Raw genomic sequence first — 24,119 nt, forward strand, 5'->3', positions numbered from 1 at the left:
ATGGGCATGTGGGGTAATGTCACTTTACCACAGGACGTCGGTAATATTAATGGCCAATTCACACAGGATAAGAAATATCAGTAAAACTACCACAAGTGGGAGGGGTAAATCCATTCACGCACCGCCGTCCCCTCCTGTCATCATGTGCATATTAGGGCTGTCAAAAGCACCATGAAATTGAGTTCGAATATTTTCGAATTTATTTATTTATTTAATTATTTATTTATTTATTTTTACAAAAAAACACAAAAAATAAGATGCTTATTGCTGACGCAATATGAACGTGACACTCCGATGAAAACACCCGTTTTGACCTCACTGAAGTGCCAGGTATGACCAGCTTCTGCCTCGCTATCTGAGCAATGTTTGGATACTTCAGTGGGTAGTTTTCCACCACAAGAGTGGATCCTGGTCGGCTTGTAGCGGTGTCTCATTCTGGTTTCATCTCATTCGTGGTCTGATAAACAGTAAATTCATAGCAATCTTCCAAGCTGCTGTAGCTGTTATATTTTGTAGGACCTGCATGAGCATGGTTTCCATGGGAACACAGCTGTCAAGGCTTTTGTCATATGGGTGTGGTTTCATCTAAAGTAGATAGGAAAAGTGATAGATGCATTCAGGTCTGATCTCCTTTGTGTGTATGTGTGTGTGTGTGTGTGTGTGTGTGTACTTGTACATGCTATATAGTGGGGACCAAAAACTGTATCTTAGCAAGATAGTGAGGACAGTTTTGCAAAGTGAGGACATTTTGGCCAATCGTCACTTTTTCATAGGCCTGTTTTAGGGTCAAGACTTGGGTTTAGGTTAGGGTAAGGGTTGTGGTTAAGCATTTAGTTGTGATGGTTAAAGTTAGAGCAAGGGGCTACAGAATGCATTATGTCAGTGAGGGTCCTAACAAAGAAGTAGTAGAAGTACAAGAATGTGTGTGTGGGTGTGTAACTGTGGATTTTTCTACAGATCTGATGCACTACAAAACCGACAAAATCCACAAACAAATAGGAGGGAAGTCACAAATGTCATGCGGCCCACAAACTGACAGGAAGTGACCCACAAATGTGCCAAAGCTGTTTCACATGTACAAATTGAAAACCAAATGCATAAATATGATTTTACGTGTCTGTGTATATTATGGTGAAACTGTTTACATTTGTAAGACTTAAAACAGTTTTATGTGACATTTATATATTGTGTTTACGCAGTAAGTTATGAGTTTTTGCAAATCGCTCTGTATTTTTGTGGATATGACTTTACAACACAAATAAAATGTCACATGTCACAAATGTCTTGGGATAGGGAGATATTTGTGGATCATAGTGCACATTTGTGGATTGACTTCTGTGGGTTACAACTATTGAAGTCCTATAAAAACTTTCATACACAAAGCATCACACACACATATGCATGCACAGAAATAACTATACAGGACATGTAAAGTTCGTGTCAGTGGCATAAGGAAGTTACGACATGCCCCGGTGCACAATATTTTGACAGGCCATACTGCACACTATCGTGCGTGTATTGTCTTGACACAAATAGAGACCTGACATTGGACAACATCAGCACACGTAGTACCCAGCAATCATCATTGCATATCTGACAAAATATAAAAGAAAGTAAGAAATGATTTCATAATTTAATTAAATTTAACATAGTTTCTATAGTATATTTCTATATTTTATACTTATATAGAGCATATAATTTTGTTTTACATAGCTACTGACTATATAGAAATATAAAGAATAAAGAAAACCATGATGCAGATGAGTTTGCCTTTTTGAGGAGATATATAGCAAATGGCACCATTTTTTAAAATTAATATTATTCTTTTTATTATCATTTATCTTTGAACACAGGTATATTTCCAAGGTGGCCATCTGAATCACTTGCAAGGCCCCACTCTCTTGATGGGCCCCTCCACCCCAGGGGCCCCAGTGCAGTTGCACTGCCTGCACTGTCTGTATTTACGCCCCTGGTTAATGTTGCGTTCCATCAGCAATCAATTCATTTTAATTCAGACACTCAGCAATGCCCTCAGGATACTTCCAACTAAGTGAGACTTAACTTGTGCGTGTGTGAGAGAGACTAAGAAAGAGAGCTGGAATGACGGTTCAGGTCTGGGGCAGTGGAAAGTGGCTGTTTGTGTCACAGTATAAAAAGGGAGAAAGTAAGGGGGAGGGGGGGGGGCGCTCTAACAGCAGAGGTGGATTGACGGAAACAGTTCGGTCTACAGCGGGATTGTCCCGCCAAGAGCGGGCACTGGGGCCGCATGGAAACTTTCCCCCTCCGACTCTCAGGCAGCCGGAGAAGTTGTCGGTATTGAATATCCTGGAGAAGAAAAAAGGGAAACGGTAAATTGAAGATCCAGACACAAAGATGGAAAAGTTTGTCAGTTGAAGTGAATAGTTTTGCATGTAACTGGACTGTTTAAGTGTTTCCCTCCGAAGCCACTTCATCCTTCCATGAAGAATGGACCATACTGATGCTTCGAATCATTTCCATAAATAGTTGCTCGGCTAAACAACATGATAATGATAACTTGTGTTTTTAAGACTTTGTATGCAAAACACCTAATCCAGAGTTTATACCATCTGCAGCACCTTACTTTATTGCATAGAGCTACAGAGAAGTGGATGAAGAGCAGGTACAGGAACATGATCAAAGACCGAGAAAGCAATTAGTGACAGTCCAGATCCGATTCAACAGTGGTCTGTTAGCGTCTGCTGTCACAGGCAAGGCTCATACAGTAGGCTTGGGCTGCAGTATGTTATGTGTGTTATGTACCACAATCAGGGATGAGGCAGAACTGTGTCGGGGGAGCCAATTATCATTTTTGGCAGCAGTTGTTTATAAAACCATTCTCATCCTCCGCTGACAATTTGTAGCAGATGTTTCAGAGATATAAGACTCACAAGGCCGCAGTGGCTTGTTGTCTATCAGGGGTCACTGAACAAGTCAGTCGATCTATACTTACATTTTTAGCGACCCTTATGGCATGGCTCTGCAGACTGCTTTGGTCCAGACTGAATGAGCTCAACAACTATTGGATGGTTTGGCATGAATTTTGGTACAGACATTCCCAGTGCCCAGAGCATGAATCCCAATGAGTGTGGTGATCCACTAATTTGTCACCTAGTGCCGCCAGCTGGTCAAACTCTTCATTTATCCATTTAAATATCTCGACAATGAGAAGGGTTGGCACAAATATTTGTACAGACATGGTTCCCAGACAATAGTAACCATGATCCCCTGACTTCTTTTGTATTTATTTATTTTTATTTAGTGTATTTCTGGTCAACATTTTCATTCTTTGGGTCATGATAAAGTACCTGCAAAACTAATAACATTCTCATCAGCATCAGTTGTTCTCATAACCAAATATTAGCATGCTAACTCGCTAAGGTAGTTAATTACAAAAAGATTTCAATAATTGCCACAATATAAAGGGACAGTTCACCACAAAATAACAAATACAATATTTCATTCAACATCCTCTCACCTGTAAAGTTGTGTATAAGTCCACATTGTTTTGGTGTGAGTTTCAGAGTGGTTGAGATATCAGCCCTAGGGATGTCTGCCTTCTCTTGAATATAATAGAATTAAATGGTACTTGGCTTGTGGTGCTCAAAGCACCAAAACATACATTTGAAAAACTCGTGACCTGGTTACTCAAGATAATCCACAGAGCTTGTTGTGAGCAGTTTCATGTAGGAACTATTTTCTTTCCACAGAACCACTCCTGCCAACTGTATCACCATGCAGAAGGAGGCGTGCATCTACTGCTAGCTCATGAAGCTCCACTGAGGTAGCTAACATTCCAGCTCAGCCGAGGAGGATGCCATTGATGTTTACATCTTGCAGTATCACAAACCCCTTCTCCATGAGTAGATGCACGCTTCCTTCCACACGGTGATACAGTTGGCAGGTGTAGTTTGGTAGACAGAAAATAGTTCCTATGAAACTGTTCACAACAAGGTCTGTGGATTATCTTGAGCTACCTGGTCATGATTTCTGGAAAGAGACATTGCTGTTGAGTTTTTTAGTGTATTTTTTTTGGCACTTTGAGCACCACAAGGTGTCATTTAGTTCCATTATATTCAGGAGACAGCATCTCTACAGCCAATATCTCCAACATTCTGCAACTCACCCCAAAACAATCTAGATTCATAAACAGTACTACAGGTAAGAGGAAAAAATTGTTTGTTTGATTTCGGGGTAAACCGTCCCTTTAAGTTTCTCTATCCTGAATGAAGCAGTCGACTTGACACACAAAACATAAACCATTAGCCATTCTGCCCCACACCTAATTAAACCCTTGCCCCTTTGCCATCAACGCTAAATGAGTGGTCAGAGGTAGTGGCCAGTTCAGGTCAGATTCCTCTGTTTTTTCATGTCCCATGTTCACACTCTCGGAGGGAGCGGGTGCATGCCACGCAGCAGTCCTCTGCCTATTAATAGCCGCGAGGGATGGAGTCGGGGGCAATCTGGATGGCGTGTAAATTTAGACCCTCCCCCCTGGATGTTCCGTTGATGTCATAAGTCTGACCTCTGACCCAGGAGCCTGGCTGCCACAAGGCCCACGCTGAACTTGAATTTCAGGGTTCCGAGTGCAAGCATGCACGCCGGACACATGCTAGCGCTTATTCATTTACAGTACATATACATGCACACAAATGCACAGTGCAACAGTTTGTGGAAAAGAGCTGTATGTTGTATGTCACCAAAGATGCTAAGTACTCTGTGCCCTCTTTCACTGAGAGAGACTATCACACTAACTGACTGTGTGGCTTCTTTGTCTTTCATTCACTTACTTTTTGTGTGCAGATAGACACACTGTTTGTTTCCTGCAAGAAACAAAGTAACAACAGATTCATCAGTCTTGTTTCATCTTAAAAGCTTGGCACAAAGTCGTACACGATCATGGTCTGATTTCCAAAGATTTTGAAAGCAACTGCAGTAGGAGCGGGGCGATTAGGTAGAGTGCTCACACAGGTTCCCACAGCCTTATCCAGTGTCTCTGCCCCTGCCAGAGCTATGTGATGGATCGGAGACTGGGGGGCTGACATGCATAAACGGGGACAGGGGCAACTGATCTTCAAGGTATGTCAGCCGACACTCTTGGGATATCTTGTGCACAGCACCGCGGAAGAGACCTTAACCCTACAAACACAACAACATTGTTCAAGCCATGATTCCTCTTGTCTTATTTTTGGGTCCGATAAGGTTGTCGTTGGATACCAGTAGAGCCATGACCATGTTACAGTAAGAACTGTGTTGAAATAAATGAATAGCGACACGGGATTAAAATGAGTCAACACAAGCTGTATAGAGTTTAGGTTTCGGAAAGTTATGGCGAAGGATACGCTTCTGTGAGAGCTAAGAGTCACGCTTTGTGTCATTCATCCATGAACATTGACTTTGCATGTCTGTTGTCAAACACTCGACCACCTATAGTATGTTGACATTATAACTCCAGACACAATAGATGTTGACAGTCCAAATGGCAATGAATGCCACCTTCGACCAATCACACCACCCCCTGCCACCCTTGAGGTGCTCATAAACAACATTCCTGCCCTCAAATGTCTTCTGCACTCCACATGAGGCACGCAGACCATTAAACAGTGCTCAGCCTATAATATATTATCACAACACACCCTGAATGCACCACAGATTCTTGCGTTGCTTCACATTTTATTTTCTGTCCTATGTGATTCTCCCGAAGCAGTTACATACAAAATTTTGGATACTTTACTTGATGCTTTGGCTAAACAAGTGCTGCAACATGTTGAGCTGCAGATTACGTCCTAAATTTGCTGCAATAGTTAATGATTCTAACAGCTCAGTTTCCTTTCAGGTTTAGCATCATTTTAATAAGACGTCTGTCAGTGTTGTGGCATAATGTTGTCAGTGTCATATGTATCTAAAAAAATAAAATAAAATAAAAACACAGCCACTAAGGGAAATGCAGAAAATGGACAATAAAAGAAAGGTTAGACAAACACAGCTTTTTACACCATTTAATCTGGATAAATGGGGTAAAAGAATCTAAAATCACAAATATAATACTTGATTTTGGTTGTAGCTACTTGATAAAGGTGAGCTATAGCAGAGAGCATTGGCCATGGAAGTTCAGCAGAGATGTTTCCTGGATGATGAGCACTTCATCCAAACTGTCTCAAAGCCAGTCTGTCTTCTACATGCAGTCCCTTGACCCAACGTAAATGTTTAGACCAACTATTTCTTTAATTTATTGGACATTTTAATTAATTATTAATCACTGTTAATGTATAATTAACCTCCTGTTAACCTCAGTTTAATTAATTAATCAATAAGATTTAGTCAATTCCATTAAACCCACATGACAGGAATACAGCACTGGTTTTAAATGTTTCACTGCTCAGTTGTAGCCTACTTCTCATTTTGGAATCAGACATCACTCCTTGTGCTACTTTAAGATGTGAAACACCACAAGATCAAATTTGGATAAGGCATGGCAAGTGTCCCGACCTTGCCATGCCCAATTGACGCCCCTGATCTGTCCACCAAACCACCAGATGACAAGTCTCCACAGTCTTTACGCACGGAGAGCGCACGGAGAGTTTGCAAGCACGCATGGGGATCCCTCCCTTCCAGGCTGTCCGTGGCCTCCTCGCCCGGGCGGGCTGTTCCAAGACTCAGCCAAACCCTCTTGATCCCCCATTTCCCTCTCTCTACCTTTCCTCTGAAGAAACAACCCGGCGTTACGTCAGAAAGTGCAGGGCAAGCAAGTCAGCGTCTTAGGAGCTATTCGTAGGCATTGCTGCCAAACCCGGCTTGGGGCTGCTCACGAGCTCACTGCAGCCAATGCAACTTACAAATGCAACTCTTTTAAAACAGCAGGAGTATGTGGTAAGTCACTTATTCATTCATACTGTTTTATTTCCTCGCTGGGATTTTATTCTCACAGCTTTCTTCACATGACAGGTCTCTGTTGCTGGCACAATTGCGCAAAAAAACAACATCAACAGTGTAAACGGTGCAAAGATAAAGAGTAGGCTGGTTTACCCTGTAGCCTCACTGGAAACACCATGACATGATGAAGCAGCAGAGCTTTTTGACGCACAGAGATTTCTGCAGCATTTTTTGTGTTTGATTCTTTGCTGATCTCAAAGACAACATGCCCCACGCTCGAAATAGGAACCCCAGCCCCATCCCAGAGGTAACATGGGACACGGGGCTGAAGGAGATGAACGAGACCTGGAAAGGAGCTATAGCCTGTCTCGGAGTGGCCGTCTTCTTTGTCATGACCATCGGGATCATATATTGGCAAGTGGTGGACCAGCCTAACAAGAACTGGATCCTCAGGGGGACTTTTAGCGGACTGATCTGGGAGAGAAGAACCCACTCGCTGGTCATACAGACCCTGACGGAGGACAAGACCTATGTGGAGATAGACGTCGGGAACGTGGGGAACCCCGACATCGAGGTTCCCTTCGTGAGGAACCTGTGCTGGCTGAATAAAACGGAGTTCTGCTATACGTGGGACTCGGTGGCCGAGGTGAAGATCTCGCTGGAGGTGAATGAGGAGACGGAGACGGAGTGCTACAGTATGACTTGGGCGCCGGTGCACTGTCATGTGGAGCTGAAGGTAGGGTGTCTCTCAGTGTGGACTCAAGAGCCAAAAACACAAGCAGAATGTCATCAAAATGCACTTTTACGCACAATGTGATGCGCAAAAAAGCAGTTTTGCACGTGGAAATTTCACGCCTTAATTTCCAGTTTACCCAGTGTTAATTGGCATATGATTGTGCGCATTGGTGCACAACGTAAACCATAAATTTGAAGGCCCATGTTCACGTTTTAAATCTACAAGCACGACATTATGCGTATTTTCTCATACAAATAAGTTACAAGACGTTTTGTCTGTTTTATATAAGTGGTCTACTTAAATGTAAATGATTTTAATCACCACATGGTCATATAAAATTATTAAATCACAAAAGACTGAACTGAATTAAATAAGTGGCTCAGGTGCAGCAGATGAAGGTGTATAATCCATAACTTGGCTCAAATGTTCAGATACAAAAATACTGCAATTTATGTTTATTTTAAATGTCGTTTTAATTTAATTTTGTTGAAATTAAATTTCTAAAACTATGACAACCTATTAAATTACTTGAAACAAAACACAACCATGACGCAGGAGTGACTCATTTGAGCTGACATGATGTAATAGACCGAAAAATAAATAAATAGTTTGCGTGATCCCCTCATCCTTTCCCTCTCTACAGCCCTGAGCGGACTCCATTCGTGTTAAATCTGCCTCGTCACAGTTGTTGTGCTTCTTTACATGCACAGTACTTACTGTACTTTCCCCCCACAGCTTAATTATCAAAGGCATTTAACTATTGGGATGTTTGGGGAGGTTAATCTGTCCCCAGTGGAACATTCCTCACCATAACTCCCTGTCATGTGGCGCGACTGCTCACAGGAAATCTCTCCAAACTAAAGTTGCCTTTATTTTTCTAATTTCCAAAATCCTCCCCGGCGCCTCTCAGGTGACCATTTGGCACCTGTTTTAAAACTCCTTAGCAGAGCCCGGATTTGCTTACGTGAAATAAATGAGCTGCCGGTTTGCGCATTTGTACCCCCCATGCGTCAAGGCGCTTTGAGGAAGGACAGACTTTCTCTTAGAAAACACTCTGTCATTCAATCCCTCCTGCGTGCGATGCTCTCTGAGACAGTCTCATGTGCCAGCCGTCACATAGCCTACAGCCCTGTGCCATGCAGCTCTGCACTGAAGTCATACTACAGTCAGAGATTAGATTCATCCCTACTGCAGCACATCAGGTACATAATGTGATAGCACTGGAAACATTTAATCTGTTCCAACTTCCCCCCTCTGGAAGGCGTTACAGGACACTGTACGCCAAAACATCCAGACACAAGAACACTCTCTTTCCACAGGACATCACTATGATGAACAGTTAACGTCAGGCATACAGTGTCAATAACCCTCTAACACCAAACATCCACTGTACCTGCAAATTACATATTTTTATAGTTTACACACACTGTGTTTTTTTAACATGTAAATATCATTACTGTCAATATGAATAAAAGCAGGCTGGATATACTCCCAAATCCAGCTTCCTCGTGTAGATAAAGCAAACTGTCACATCAATAATTCCATATTTGTTCCAGCACCTCTTGCATCATATGAAACAGGGGGTTTGGGTGTCCCCGGCAGAAAAAATTGGAGCATCAAACACTTAATTTTCTGCATTCTGTGGGATTTTTATGCACTAATTTGTGCCATGTCTGCACAAATGTATGGTATAAATGTCTTCAATTTGTTGAAATTAAAGACCTCTGCCACTTTAAAGTTATTTTGGAAGGGGCGAATGCATATGTTCTAAATATAAAGGACGTCAGAGGAAGAGCCTTTGGCTCAAAATGCATCAAAATGCTTCCAACAGGAGCTGCTTGGTGTGTGGATGTATTTGTTTCCTACTGAATATTGATGGAGACATGTCCCCTGCCTCCTCCCCAAAATCAACACATATGTCAACTCATACAAAATCAGTACATACATACTGATATAGATAGACTTTTTTTATATTTGTACTTACTGTGAAATGTTTATGTTTATCTTGTTCAGCTTTGTTGTCCTTGCTTTTAGCTGCTGTGTCAATTTCTATGCAGATGCATTGAGAGTAACAAAAAACTGAGTCAAATTCCTTTTATTGGCCAATAAAGCTGATTCTGATTTCGATTAACGTACAGTCAGAGTCATCTTATACCCACTCATAAATGAAATTCAGATACCCCATTCACGCTTAAGTCCACTTAAAGCATTTGAGTTGTCTCAGAAATGAATAAAACTTGCATTTTTTCTACCATCTATTAACTTTTAATCTTAACCCTACCACTAATTTCTTATGTATATTTTCCTTTTCTTTGTCAGCATCAATTTCATATTGCTGTTTTCAGTCTGTCTTGATGTATGTAAACCTGTCTGTCTCTTTCTCTCTGTGTCTTTCTCCTTCACACTGTTTTTGTGTACGTGCCTATCTTTTCAGGACTGCTTCTCCATGACCAACGTGTCCTGGTACGGTGGCGCCAGCGTCCGGGGTCAGACCTGGCCGATCAACGACCAGAACGCCACCACACAGCCCTTCATCGTGAGCGATCTTAAGGACAATCCCTCAGGCTTCGGCTCTGCCCTGGAACGTTACTTCCTGGGCTCATCAGGTGAGAAGGTCACGGTTGGAATGAATCTTTTGCATCAACTGAGATTTACTCTCGCAGTCATTAGCAAAAGTGGAGTTGTAGTTCTTCTTTACACCTTGGCCTGTTACAAGAAAAAAGACCTTTGTAAATCTTTTGAATGACACATCGTCAGCTGTTTTTCCACACTTGCCATTGGCGCAGGGTTAGCACAAGGGCTCGGGAAATCTGACCCCCCGGTATACGATGTGTGGCGTGAATCCCAGGGCGTGAGGGAAGCCCTGTGGATGTTGTTGTGTTTTCTTACCACCCCCCTTGTGTTTGTTTGTGTTTGAGCTGAGGAAAAAAACAGCCTCCAGAACCAGCATCCTTAAAAAAACCACACACACCACTGACTGGACAGGACGTCGTCCATCCTACTAATAGAGTGTAACGTAATACTGTCTGTGGCATGTCAGTTTATTAATTTAGAGATTAGACTACAAAGGGAAGCAAACCACCTTTAGCATCTTAAATTAACTCTTAGGGATACCGGGGTAATTGCCTTTTGTTTCTATTAAAAGGGCAGGTTGGATGAGGGCCCTGCTGACTCTTATAACTCACCAGGTTATTTTGGGGGTGTTAGATTTTATCCTGGGGGCAAAGGGGGGAGGCAGGGACCACTGGCGGATGTGAATGGTTAATGTGACTGACTAGGAACGTGTGGTGTTTGTGCGTGTGAGTGTGTGTGTGTGTGTGTGTGTGAGTGTACATGTGTGCTTGTGTGGTAGGGGGTATAGCATTAACCTCGAGGGACTTTGCTCTCAAGTTGTGTTTGTGTGAAGTTTGCTTACTGAGCTGCTGCTCAAACTAACCACTCTATTCTTAAAAGAGTTCACATGACATTCTTTTTTGACAACCCGACATTTTAAAATCCCATTTTACACACACGCACATTGCAATGTGTACTTTTTTTTTTTTTTAGCATATTTCTTAGATTACTGACTCTCAGTGTCAAAGGGAATCCTGTGCATGTGTGTGTGCCAGCCAGCGTCCAGATCAGGGCAGAGAGTATGACTTCATCCGGTGAGGTGACACAAACAATCATCTATCATGACTTCACTGATTGTTAGCAGCAGTCACACACATTCATTCACATACTGACAGACACAAATGCACCTATGCACACGCGCATACACCCATACACATTTTGGGGATGTTATGTAACACAGTGGCAGGCTTAACAAGAGAGTCACATGACTTAAATCCCTTTTCCACCTTGTGAGAGGACGGCAGTAATTATCAGGACCCTGTAACCCTTTGTTTCTCCCGTTAGCTTCACACAGAGAACAAAAAAAAGAAAACGGATGAGATGAGATCCCGACGAGAACAACTGTTTGAATGTTGCCAAGTAACCACTCGCAGGCACACACTGTACATAGCCCCAAACATAGCAAACTGATGCTCAGCAATGACAGCGATGCCTATTGGAGCATTAAAGGTATATTTAACATGATATCTTGCTTTAAAGTTCAAGGATGTTTTTGTTTGGCTCTTAGATTTACATAATGTACCTCAGAGAGAATCGTTTTTCACAACTGAAGACATACTGATATTTGTACTTGGCTGCTTTCCGATTGCAAGGATCAGCGGAAATTATTATTGGGAAATGATTTTTAATTGACTTTGATTTGTCATTCTTCCTTCATGCACGCAGCTCATGAGTTAAAGAGACGTAACAATGTAGACTGTCACACTTCAGATTTGGCTAATGTGACGAGAATATTTCACTTGTAGGGTCCTGTGCAGGGCCATGCACAGACATTTTGGGGGTCAGGTGCTTGTGTGAAATAAAGGGCACCCCTCTCATAATTATTGATAATAATAAAAAAGGCACATACAGTAGCATATCTTTCACGTACTTACCTATTTATTTACTTCATACCCATACACTCATATGTTGTGATTTAACAGAGACAAACAAATGACGTCATATGTAACATAAAGTTACATACTTAACATAACGTTACGTAGGTTAGGTTTAGAATAAGAAACATGGTTAGACGTCTTTAGGTTTAGACCAGTAAAGTTATGTAGGTTAGGTTCAGGAAAAGCAACATGGTGAAGACGTACCTTAAAATAACTCACAGGGATGAGGGTTAGAGGGTTAAGGGTAGGGGTTAAAGGGGACTCCTCACGCAAACTTTTTGCTCTCCAGGCCCTGATCACACAGAAAGCGTTTTTGGAGGCGGCTTTTTGTAATTGTTTTAAATGAGAATTAAGTGTTTTGCTTATGTTTTTTGCACTGTGACACACCTCGTGTTTCTGCGCTCCAGGTGCCTGCCGTATTTGCTGCAGCATTCAGAACTCCTCAAGGTTAAAAAAAAACTTCCACTCAAAGCAGACAAGTGCTCCATGTCATCTCTTTTTTTTTTAATCAAAAAATTTTTTTTTTTCATTGTCCAATGAAGAGAAACTGGTGGTAGTGGTTGCTGGATACCCAGACCTATACGACCCGACGTTAGACAGCAGGTTGTCAGACTGCCCCCGAGTCATCCTAAAATATGCCTGGAAATGGCCATCATCGAAGTGAAGCACCTGGACCAGGCTCCCTTTAATCCACCCTCTTTTTTAGGGTCTCATGCACCCACCCAAATCTCAGTTTCCCTGCACCCAAAAAAACTATTTGCCGACAGCCTCTGACCCTCAACCAGAGCTAGAGTAGGTACCCTCTGCCTGAACATTTTAGGAACTCGCCGCTAATTACTATGAAATAAAAGATGCGGTAGATTGATAACACAGGAAGGTTAGTGTGAGGATGTGATGGAGTAGTTGCCTGGACACAATAAAAAGGCGCAGCAAGTGTTTTTTTACAGTGGCCCTCGCATCAGGGCTTTATACTACTTCCGTGTTTCCTCTCATCAGTACATTGGTCACATTATCGCAGCCTTCCTGATTGTGGGTTGTACATGAATGGTGGTGCATTACCTTTTGTAGGTATGCATACAAATAGTGCATGAGAACAGCCTGTACCAGTGAAGGCAGGTCAAGGAGATGTGGATGCTGCTCTACAGGGCACTCGATTTACATGTGTTTACAATGGTGGCTGTGACAAGGGAAGTCAAAGAAGGAGCTGCTTGGGCTCGCAGAATTAAAACTCAAATGCAGTTGTCAGGTGTTACAACATGTTTTTAAATGAGAATTGTTGCCAAGGACTTTAAAATATAAAGATTAGAAGAACGTAATAAGTGCAAAAAGGGCACTTATCTAGGGTCAATCAGTGCGTGTGCCTGGACGCATCATTTCACAGGTAGAAGTGATGTTTCCTTGAACTCCAGTGAGAGTTTTTCCCCCTCAACACACTCTTGGTATCTGGTGATTCACCATGGGCCCTGATAGGAGGATGGGCACCACAAATAGAATGTATATTTTTGGTGTTACATTAAGACGGACACATCTCCTCAGACCACCTGTTTTTTAACGAGTAGCCACGTCTGGATGTGGAACAAGGATAGAGTTTCAGTTCAGTTTTGGTAGTAATGACATTATGGTAGAGTAATAGTCTGATTGCTTACTGGCGTCCACAGTTTGCATCCTGTATGAGATTGGATTGATCCTCTCCTTTCAGAGGTATAGGCTCAATATGTGCATCCACTTACCTTGAATAAATCATTGATGTATAAACAGCTCCAGGCTCCTGCAAAATAACCACTCACATCCATGCTCTTGTGCACATCAGACAGGTCGGACCACCGTTAAGAAGCATCACATTTTAAACAGCAATTGATGACTGCGGCTGTGACAAAGAGCACGATGTGGTAGTCATAATTGTGGTATTGTTGTGGGACAGGAAACTATTACAGCAGCTATTATGGAGAGAAAAATACTACCATTATGTGTGGATAGTAAACAGGATCATTATGGGAAATTTTGAGTTTGTGCAGACTTAATCAGTATTGGCAGTAAAACGTTATTATTTCTACATGTAAACAGAACAACTCTAATTGAATGCAGAAGTAAAAATTAACTCTGCATTTAAAATTAAAAAAAAGATAAAAAAAAATCAGTTTGTTACATAAACTGAATACTATTCATAACCACGTATATTCTTAGTTTAGATACATTAATAAAAAGGAAATTAGTTGAATTTATTTTTGTGTAGTAAAGTAAAATTGAACTAAAAGCACAGCGACAGGGCTCTCACATGTCTGCAAAGGTAAATTGAATTTAAAATACTCGCTGTATATTTGTATGTGAGACTCTACACCTCTCAGTTCATAATATATCCTCTCAGGAAAAGCTGAACTCCAACTATTCACACCGACGTCACTGTTTTTAACAAGATAAGAGGAGCTGCACTGACCATGTTTGATACCAACAAGCTCAGTTTTTATTTATGTCATGATTTCACCCCGTTTCTAGATGAGGTGCGGTGTGCTTCTTTGGTTTCAGTTGGTTTAAAAAAAAAACAACTGTGGTACTTTTATTTTGCTCGACACAGATTTGTGAAAAGCAGCACACCAGTGGTGATAAAATAGTTAAGCATCACCACATGTCTCGATCACACTGGTGAGCTTGATTTAGAATTAACAGACAGACAAATCTGCATCTCAGCAGAAAGCCTTCATCAGAGCTCTGATGTCTCCTTTTTCCTGAGTCTGCTCTCTGCAGTTTTAGAGTAACATTACACAGCTGTGTAAGCCAACTGACCGTCGTGTATGTATGGGACCTGTCTGCACGGACTCTAGTTAGTCATAAGAGCACATTATGAATGTGGTAGGCAATATATGGAGCTGTGACTGACATCCCTAAGAGGGCCCCTGGGCATGATTAAAGACAGACAGACTGCAACACAGAGCGACAGAGCAACAGAATGACTGCGCACTGTGCTGTAATACCTGATATTTCACAAAATCAGGAGTAAAGAGTTGCAAAGTAAATGTTGTGAAAATTTCCTTTGGTTACATTCCTCGCTGATAACACTGAACAATGCCTGTGTGCTCTGTGACCTTGTCTTATAGTTCACAGAAACCTGTTGCACTCCCTGGCTCACTGTGCCATGACCGAGTCTTGAACCACATCCTTCTTGTCTTATATTCTCACATAAATCCGTTCGCCCACAGCATCTCTGAACAGCATTTAACTGTGTAACAGTTAGGAAACAAACTATGGGACGCAAACCACAGAAAAAATGATGATCTTACAGCAGTAAAGAAGAGGTAGAAAAGTAAGGCAAAGAGACAGCAGAGACGATATATGCAGCTGTGCAGCAAAGTGACATTTGAGAGTGTTGCCAACTGGAGGAACTTGTCACAGCCCCACCTGTCTTTAGTCATACAAAAACAACTGGGCTACTAAGAACAGATTAGCTATCACTGAGGCTGCGTCCTGCATTAATAACATAAGAGGGAACTCTCAGGGAGACGTTGTCCCAGAGCTTTAGGGGCTTATTCCTACGTTTATTTAACTGGAGGTCTGTGGGATACAATTTACACAGGCTTTAGAGAGCAAATGTATGCAGAGGAAGAGTGGATATAGGTACCTGTGTTTTGGAAGATAATTACTGTGCATGGCAAAATCACGTAGTAATCAGATGCGGATTGTTGGCTTGATGTGATACAGAGGGGACATACCATTACAGGTCTAATATAATAAATGAACAGTTTATTTTGCTAATTGACATAGATGTCTTCATTATTGCTCTACGGTGTCCATTGAGGGTCAGAATTTGAAAAATAATGGCCTGACATTGAATAAAGGTTCTTTAAAAATGAATTTACAGATGGATCAGTATTTTAATGGTAATTTATTCCTGATATTTTTCATTACATTGCAGCTAAAATGTATTTGTTAATTATCAGTCTTATAATACTTTGTGATTTAGTTGTGTACATTTTAATTATATATTTGCATGGTTAAATTAAGCTTTAATTGTGGCTGCTTTATAATTGTTTTTTATTGTATATAGCGAAGGACACGTGATTTTTTTTCTCAGTGGAGGAATTAGAAATAATTAAATTGTGAAAATGTTCATTTGAAATTAGCAATCTGACATTTGTAAAATAACCAAATAATAGATTAAATTTTTAAAAAAAACCAATATTTATTTGCATTTGTATTCATGTAATTTATTGAGACACACACACACACACACACACACACACACACACACACACACACACAGATATGATTTTGTATATCAGCACACAGTGTACAGCTTCTTTTTTTGTTTGTTTATTTTGGTTAACTCTTAAATATATTTACATATTAGAAGTTAAAAGTTGTCTTATTATATTAATATGAGTATTATTTATATTCATAGGGCCTCACTCACATGCAGACACAGATACTGCATGTTTACATCAGACAGATACGTTGGCTGTCATCAAAGCTGAAACTCAAACTCATCATTACAAATAAGGGCTTAAGAGTTCCTATTTGTTTTCACAGCTGGCCGTTGTAATAAGTGAGAGTGCGATAGCTCTCTGGATCCAATAAAAGTAATTTATCTACTGTCTCCTCATATCTACTTTTCTTAATGCTAGCTTTTATAAAACGAGCATCAGAGATTAGAATCAAATGTAATTTCTGTGAATTTATCAGATTTGGCAGCAGCTCCGTCAGATATTAGATCACCTCCATGCAAACGTGTATCTGTGCAAATGTGCACACACATTACCTCTGCCTTGCTCTCTCTTTCAGTTTCTGGTCCTTCCATTTTAGCATAATTTCCTTCTCACCATCTCCCACCCCTTTTTCTTTATTTCTATCTCTGACTCAATCTTTCCATGTGGGATTCAAAGAAATGATACTTTACTGCTCCTGCTCGTTTGTTGTTCGGTCTCTCAGAGAGAACTGGCCAAGCACAACACGCAGATATGGAGGAAGGTTATGTAACAATCAGGGATTTTGATTTCTTTTTTCTTTCAGATAATGATACTTAATCATCTTTATTTGATACACCGTATAATGACAAGGATGGGAGCAGTAAAGATGTATTTCCATGCATTATGGTGTTTAATATTGACCAAGCAGAGGAAGCAAGAGAACCACAGACAATATTTGTGAGTGCAAAACATCCACTAAAAAGAGGCTTTAAAATGCAGCAGTTTTAACTTTTTTCCGACTGAAGGTTTACAGATCATGAGATTTGTTTGAAAGCCCCCCCAAAAACAATAAAGGGACCTTGATTTTTTGTGGTCATTTAAATGCACAAAGTTGAGAGCTGGTAAACGAAATGCCAATACTTTCTCCAAGCATCTAAAGGAGGTGACTTACTTAAAGTCTCCATGGAATAAAAAACACATTTTCCCATTATTAATCCTCTTCCCCAGTGTTCAATGATCGTTTATCTTTTGTTACATGCTAAATATATGTAAATAAATAAATCAGCATCATTTTATTTTTACATCAAATTTCCTGTCTTTTCTCTTTCTGTGAAGCTGGGTAAAACTATTTTCTGGGAGTGGGAATCACCAGAGGCTCTATGATATGATATAATCACGATACTCACAATTCAGTAGTATTGCAGTTCTAAAAATGTTGCAATATACTGAGTATTGCGATAAAAATAAATTGCAATATTTTGTATTGTATAACCTTTTTTCAACTGTGAATTCTGCCGTCAAAGGAAAACTTTATCAACATCTGTTTCATCTAATAAGACAAAGTTTTCAGTCTGTTCATCTCACTTTAGTCATTTTATTTTATCGCAACAAAAAATATGTAGTAGACTGAAAAAACAATTGATTTTATTGTTCAAGTAGGCTACCCAAAATTTAATTTGTAATATTAATAATTTGTTCATTAAAAAAATAGATACATGGCATTGTGTGACGATGCAATAATGCCACACAAATATATTGTGATACTATGCTGTATCGAAATTTTTTCCCCTCCCCTACTATTTTCAAATGTTTGATGTCTCATCCAGCACTCGGGGGCTTTTACAAAAGTTCGTCCAATCAAATGAGACTTTGGGAGACTAGCTAGCCACAGTGATCATATAAAATCACACCTTACTGTTTGTGGCTTGTCACAGCTAACAGAGCAATATGTCTATATAGTAAGCAATGTGTGTTCGGATATCAGTGGGCAAAATCTCTGTTTTCATCTACAAAAACAACATTGTGGAAGTCTAATTCATGCATCTCTCCCTCATTCTCATCCTGATCTAATGGCAAGAGATCTAACGGACTCTACTGTAGCTTTGTATCGCACTAAACTGTAAGCCTGCCCACGTTAACACAGTCCAAAGGATTTGATTTAAACCCCTCTTGGAAATACATCACAGTACAGAAGCTAAAGACGCCCTAACTTACATTTCACAGGGACTTTAAGCTGAGTTTAGTACCAAATAATAATGAACAGGGGTGTAGGGGGGACTGAGTAGACAGAGTACTACTATAGTAGAATAAATAGATGTGGATGTGGGGAGGGGCCCATAGAGAATGGGTACAGGGTCCAGAATTTTGTGTTACGCCCCTGAAAAACAACACAGGTAGATTGAGAGCTTATCTTCTAGAGGTTTATTGTTTTGGTTGAGTTTTTCCCTTGCATTTTCTCTGTCTTTGTGCCAACCCAAGATCACTGAGTCACACCTAAACAGAAATAAATGCTCAAAATATTCAGTTTGCATGGTGAAGTAAAACAAGCTGCTGCTGCGTTACTTAGTAGGTCACCAGGAGGTCCCCGGGCAGCTGCCCTGAAACCTCGACTCTCGACAAGTAAGAGGTGAGACACTTTGACAATGACTCACTTAGCCAGCTGAAGCTTTGTTAAAAGCAAGCTGTCATCTCCTGAATGAGAGCGCTACTGTATATGAAAATCATCCCACACAATTTTCCACAGCCGATGTCCTACCTAATACTTTCCATCAAAGACAACAAGCGAGAGACGGCAGAGAGAGGCTCTCCTTTAAATGGACGGTTGACACAACACAACAGCGCGCTGATGTAATTACAGTATGTGATCAGTCTGTGGTTGCTCAGGTCGGCTCTGTTTCCTGCCTTAAATACTGAACTATTACAAATGATCTTACGATACAATATCCTTGTTTCAGAGAGCATTTCTTCATGTGAAATGACTACAAATCTAGCATTGAAGTTCTCCGAAAACGTCAGTACTGAATTGATTTAACAGTCTGCTATCTTCACCAGCTGAGACTGATGTAAATGAAAAGGACTGAGAAAAAGAAAATACTTTTTTATGACATCAAAGTATTTGAATGAAGGGTCATCTTGTCTGATCTATTTTTACATCTCTACTTGTGATATTTGCACAGAACACTGCGTCTCACACTTGAAACAATAAAGCTGATTGATGCTAGGAATGGAGCAGAGAAAGTCTCTTTAGTGTTTCATTATTTTTTCAATAAGTGGAATTGGAAATTTACTACCATGGCAAGATCCCAGTTTTGTGGCCATCAATTTCTTGAGGTTGGGCACAGAAACTAAGTTTCCATTGTTAAGGAAATGCATGCCTGAACACACACACACACTCACACACACACACACACACACACACACACACACACACACACACTTGCATGCACACACAAAGTTAACGTTTGAATGCACCTTTTTATAACCCCAGTCAAGTCTGTAAGTGTGCACAGGTGTCATAAATAACAGTATAAATATGACAGGTAAAAGAGCGCGGCCCATCTGGTCCACAGCAGCAGGGAGTCAGGCGGCAGCGTTTTCCACCCAGACAGGTCGCTCTCCGAGGGCCTAGACGCCACATTAAAACCTTCCTGACCCATCAGAAGGTGCACGGGGTCATCTCCGCTACCACCTCTAAATGCTCGGCTCAGACTGAGCCATAGGAAGTGCAGAACCTTTATGGTCCCATAAGTCCTGCTCTGTTTTTCTTAGAAGTCTACATTTTCCTATTAAAGAAAGTACATGTGAATGTGTGGGAGAATGCACGTGTGTGTGTGTGTGTGTGTGTGTGTGTGTGTGTGTGTGTGTGTGTGTGTGTATGTGAAGAAGTTGATTTGTGTGTTCGCTCAGCAGCTGTAAAAATTGAGGCATGTGTGTGTTGAATCATTCAAATCTGCCCCATAACCTTCATTCATTTTCACATCGGCCTATCTGCTGCTGTGTAGGTGAGCTGATACGGTCGGTCGCCCGGGCATATAATTTTGCTTTTGAGAGCTAGTGGAAAATATTTCGGGGGAAGCTTGGAGTGTTTAAGGAATTGTTCTAAAAATAGCCCCCTCCCCTCTCTCCGCTTCCCCTTTAACTCCTGTGCACCCCACCTTGGCTGTAACTCAAGGCCTCAAACCTGCTTCACTTTCTTTAAATAACACTTATTGATTCCTGCTCCCCCAACACAACCCCCAGAGTCTGCTCTGTCTGAACGAGAGGTTAGAAGTTCATTTTCAATCAGGAGTCCCCCCTCCTTTATACTGAAAATGCATACCAGTACATGCAAACTCCTTTCAGTGGGATTGCATAAACACATCAGACAGGATTTAGTGTATTTATCATTCAAATCTCCGTGTTTAGTCAAAGATGGAATAAAAGGTACAGCTGTTTTGGACCACGTTGTCCCATTTCCTTGAGGCCCTGCAGTGTCATTTCCCATAAAAATTAACTATGACTCAAGAAATCATGCCTGCAAACCTTAACTCCACTTTCCACCCAGTGTGCACTTTGGTGAAACACACTGTTTGCAGCCTTCTGTATCTGCACATCATTCAACAAGGCTGCTCGGTGTCTGGTGTACGCTGGTCGCCTCTGTTTCCACTGCCTGCGTTCCACTTCCATCCTTCCATAAAGCTATAACATTTTCACCACTGCCCCACTTTCTGCTCCCTTGTATGTGGACATTAATGACGTGTGCAGTTTCATGGCACCTGTGTTTTATTTAAAAAAAAAAAAAAACATTTTAGCTATTTCATTCCATGTGGTTAAAATATACAATAGTGTTTGTCACAAATATCCACATTTATCCACCATTATGAATCCACACAAGCAGTTAAGAGGTGACTTTATACCTTGTGAGGGGCAGCTGAGGAGTTACCAGTATCTCTTTGACATTATCCATTGCAAACACGTGAGAATTGCCCTGTGCTCGGCTTTATGCCGCACTTGAACACTGATCTCTGAAACGATTAATCTGATTATGGACCGGTACGTGAGTATCCTGCCTGCTCCTGGTCCTTGCCTGCATGAGAACAGTAAGCCCATTGAAACTAGAGAGGGTGGCCGGAGTGAGCCAAGCTCTCAGCCCGGGTTCTCAGACTGTCTGCCTGCTTTGGAAACAGGTCTCGCACCCTAATCTGTTCATTGATCACCTCCCAAATCCCAAATCCCAGTTTGGCTGCTTTGAATGAATTGTGCAAAAACTGGAGGTCACAGTCTGGGTTGGAGGGTCTGATCGATACTGGCTGGGTTGCGCTGACCTGAGATGGAACAGACACACAGCACAGTAAAGCGGAGCAGTGAGGAGAGGAAGGTAGTTAAAGTTGGGAGGGAGAAGGTGGGAGTCAGGACGGGTGAGAAGTGGTGAGGATAGGGGGGTAGGAGTAACCTGAGAGGGACTAGGCATTCCTTGCAGGGCAGCTACATCTGCGGACACAATTATCTGCCTCGCATAATTATATCATTTCACACAGCCTCTAAAAGGCGTCATATACATACAGTAGGAGGAAAAACAAGATTTTCAGAAGGCTAAAGTTGGCTGATTTAATCGCAGCTCCGCTTCCTCCGAGCTGCTTTTGTCAGTTTTGAATAAGAGATGTGATCTGGATTAAAACTGACTTTATCTTCAATGTGACTTTGGATATATATCCGAGGCTCCTCTCATTGGTGTGCAGTGTAACCTACCTACTCAGAAGTTGCCAGCAGCCCTGGTGTAAACTCATCTAACCACATACTGCTATATCTCATTCTAGGGAGTGTTTTTCTCACATCTGAGTGGAGCAATATCAGCTGACACAGCCCACACTCTACCTCCCACAACACTCCATCCGTCACACTCATCCTGGTCTCAGTATCACTCGCGCACTATGTCATATAAGAGGAATCCGCAGTGGACGTCTCATACTTACACTCCTTTTTATTGCTTTACGTCAAGGCCCGCCTTCTATCTGTTTGAAGCGAGACGTTATATCATGTGTTTATCTGATTCTCTGTGGATTTCTGACGAGCGTGGTGTAATGAACTAACATCCTGTGCCCTCTCCTGTCTGCTTTCCACCCTGCAGGTGTGGCAGTGCTTGTATCTCCTGATATTCCCCTGCAGCTTGGGGTGGACAGCAGGCAGCAGTTCTGCCTGCAGTCGCTGCCCAGTATGGAGCGTCTCCCTCTGCAGTACACCGTGTGTGTGGCCCACAACGTGAGAGCTGCTCACCAGGAAGCAGTGCAGCAACTCTCCCAGCACAACAGGGAGCTACCCAACATGAACGCACTGTGGTTAGTTCAGTTAAGATTCAGATTAGCAGTGACTTCCTCGCCTGAGGGGGCTTCTGTTTTGTCAAAATACCAAGAAGTCAAACAGTGGTGCATGTGTGAGCACTGACTGAAACTTTGTGGGTATTTAGGGGGTCATAAACTAAAAATCCATCCAGGATGTGTATGATCCCTCTGTGTGTGCTGTAGGCTGCCGTTCTGGAAGCTGCTCGCCAACATGGATTCAGGGCCGAAGGTGGAGAGGGAGCTGAGGACCTTCTCTAATCGTCTGAGGAGACACCAGCTAGGGGAGGGAGTCATCAGCCTCAATGAACATTCCACCACCCTCCTCTCTGAAATGGTATGTTCCCCTCACCGTGCTGTCTCTGTACCACCAGCCTCAAATTCTCACTTACTTGGTTGAGTTAAACCTCAGGAAGGCAGAACCAAAGATAACACAAAGTGTAATGTTCATCCTGATGAAAAAAGAAAAAAGAATTTTAACGGTCTCTACAGAATCAAAGGGCAAAAATCTGAAGACAAAATAAAAACATCACATATTTTTGAATGAATCAAAATAACAGTCGCTCTCCCTACAAAAATAGCCTGTTGGTTTAATTTTACCTTTTTAGTTCATGCCCTATTTCAATAGTGTGTTTCAACGGAAAATACATTAAAGGGCCAGTGTGTAATATTTGGCATGGTTTATTGTCAATCTGAATCTGAATCTGAATATTCTACCCATTAATATGTTTATACAAGTGTATAATTGCTATAAAATAAAATTTGTTTTCGTAGCCTTATAATTATGCTTTCATATATATATATATATATATATATATATATATATATATATACATATATATATATCAATCAAGGGCCTTGCTTTAGAGAGGTCGCCATCTTGCGCCGCCATGTATGTAAATCAGCCCGAGCGGACAATCCAGCCAGCCAGAGAACGCATGTCGCGTGTATAAATGAACCAACGAAGACAGCGGAAGGAAGGAAGGAGGAGGAGGAAACAGCAGAGAGTGTTAGTAGTTCGTCGATAGAGAGTAGAGAAAAGTTTTTTTAGTTATAAAGTTTGCGAATGGACCACACTTACCACGCAACAGGAGAGAATGAACCCGAACCGTCATCTGCGAGGAAAAGAAGACGCAACTTCACTCCTTGTGATGCACTCTCTGCAGCGCTTTTCCTCCTGGTGATATATCTCCCCAACAATGGTAGCAGTAGCACCGAATCCCATTCTGTGCATTCAGCCTCTCTTCTCGCCCACTCAGCATCAAACACGTGGAGTTCCTCATCTGTATGCTCCGGCTCAAACAGGTATGGCTCTGGGTCTGTGTCCGCTACAAGAAACTCTTCAAAATCACATTCAAAGTCGTCCATTGCAGCTACTATAGTCCGGAGATATCGCTAGGCTAAATAAACAGCTGAGTTTTGTTTACCGGCTACAGTGACTGACAGTCAGTCAGTGTGCGGGCTGGAGATTGGTGGAGTAGAGAGGGGAGGGGGGTCCCCACTCGGTATG

The 24,119-nt window shown here is 41.5% G+C and overlaps 1 protein-coding gene across 1 annotated transcript in view; it reads left to right on the forward strand.

The window, feature by feature from the left end:
- The first annotated feature begins 6,716 nt into the window (after nt 1–6,716).
- Nucleotides 6,717–24,119, forward strand: part of si:ch211-236l14.4 (SITS-binding protein) — a 32,010-nt gene continuing 14,607 nt past the window's right edge. The window contains exons 1-5 of the mRNA XM_049574830.1: nt 6,717–6,888; nt 6,964–7,627; nt 10,062–10,233; nt 22,402–22,609; nt 22,796–22,946. Of these exons, the coding sequence (XP_049430787.1) occupies nt 7,157–7,627; nt 10,062–10,233; nt 22,402–22,609; nt 22,796–22,946 (1,002 nt within the window). The 5' untranslated portion in view covers nt 6,717–6,888; nt 6,964–7,156. The remainder of the gene's footprint in view (nt 6,889–6,963; nt 7,628–10,061; nt 10,234–22,401; nt 22,610–22,795; nt 22,947–24,119) is intronic.

This window comes from Epinephelus fuscoguttatus, linkage group LG4 (genome assembly GCF_011397635.1).
Source record: "Epinephelus fuscoguttatus linkage group LG4, E.fuscoguttatus.final_Chr_v1".
In the NCBI taxonomy this organism is placed as follows: domain Eukaryota; kingdom Metazoa; phylum Chordata; class Actinopteri; order Perciformes; family Serranidae; genus Epinephelus; species Epinephelus fuscoguttatus.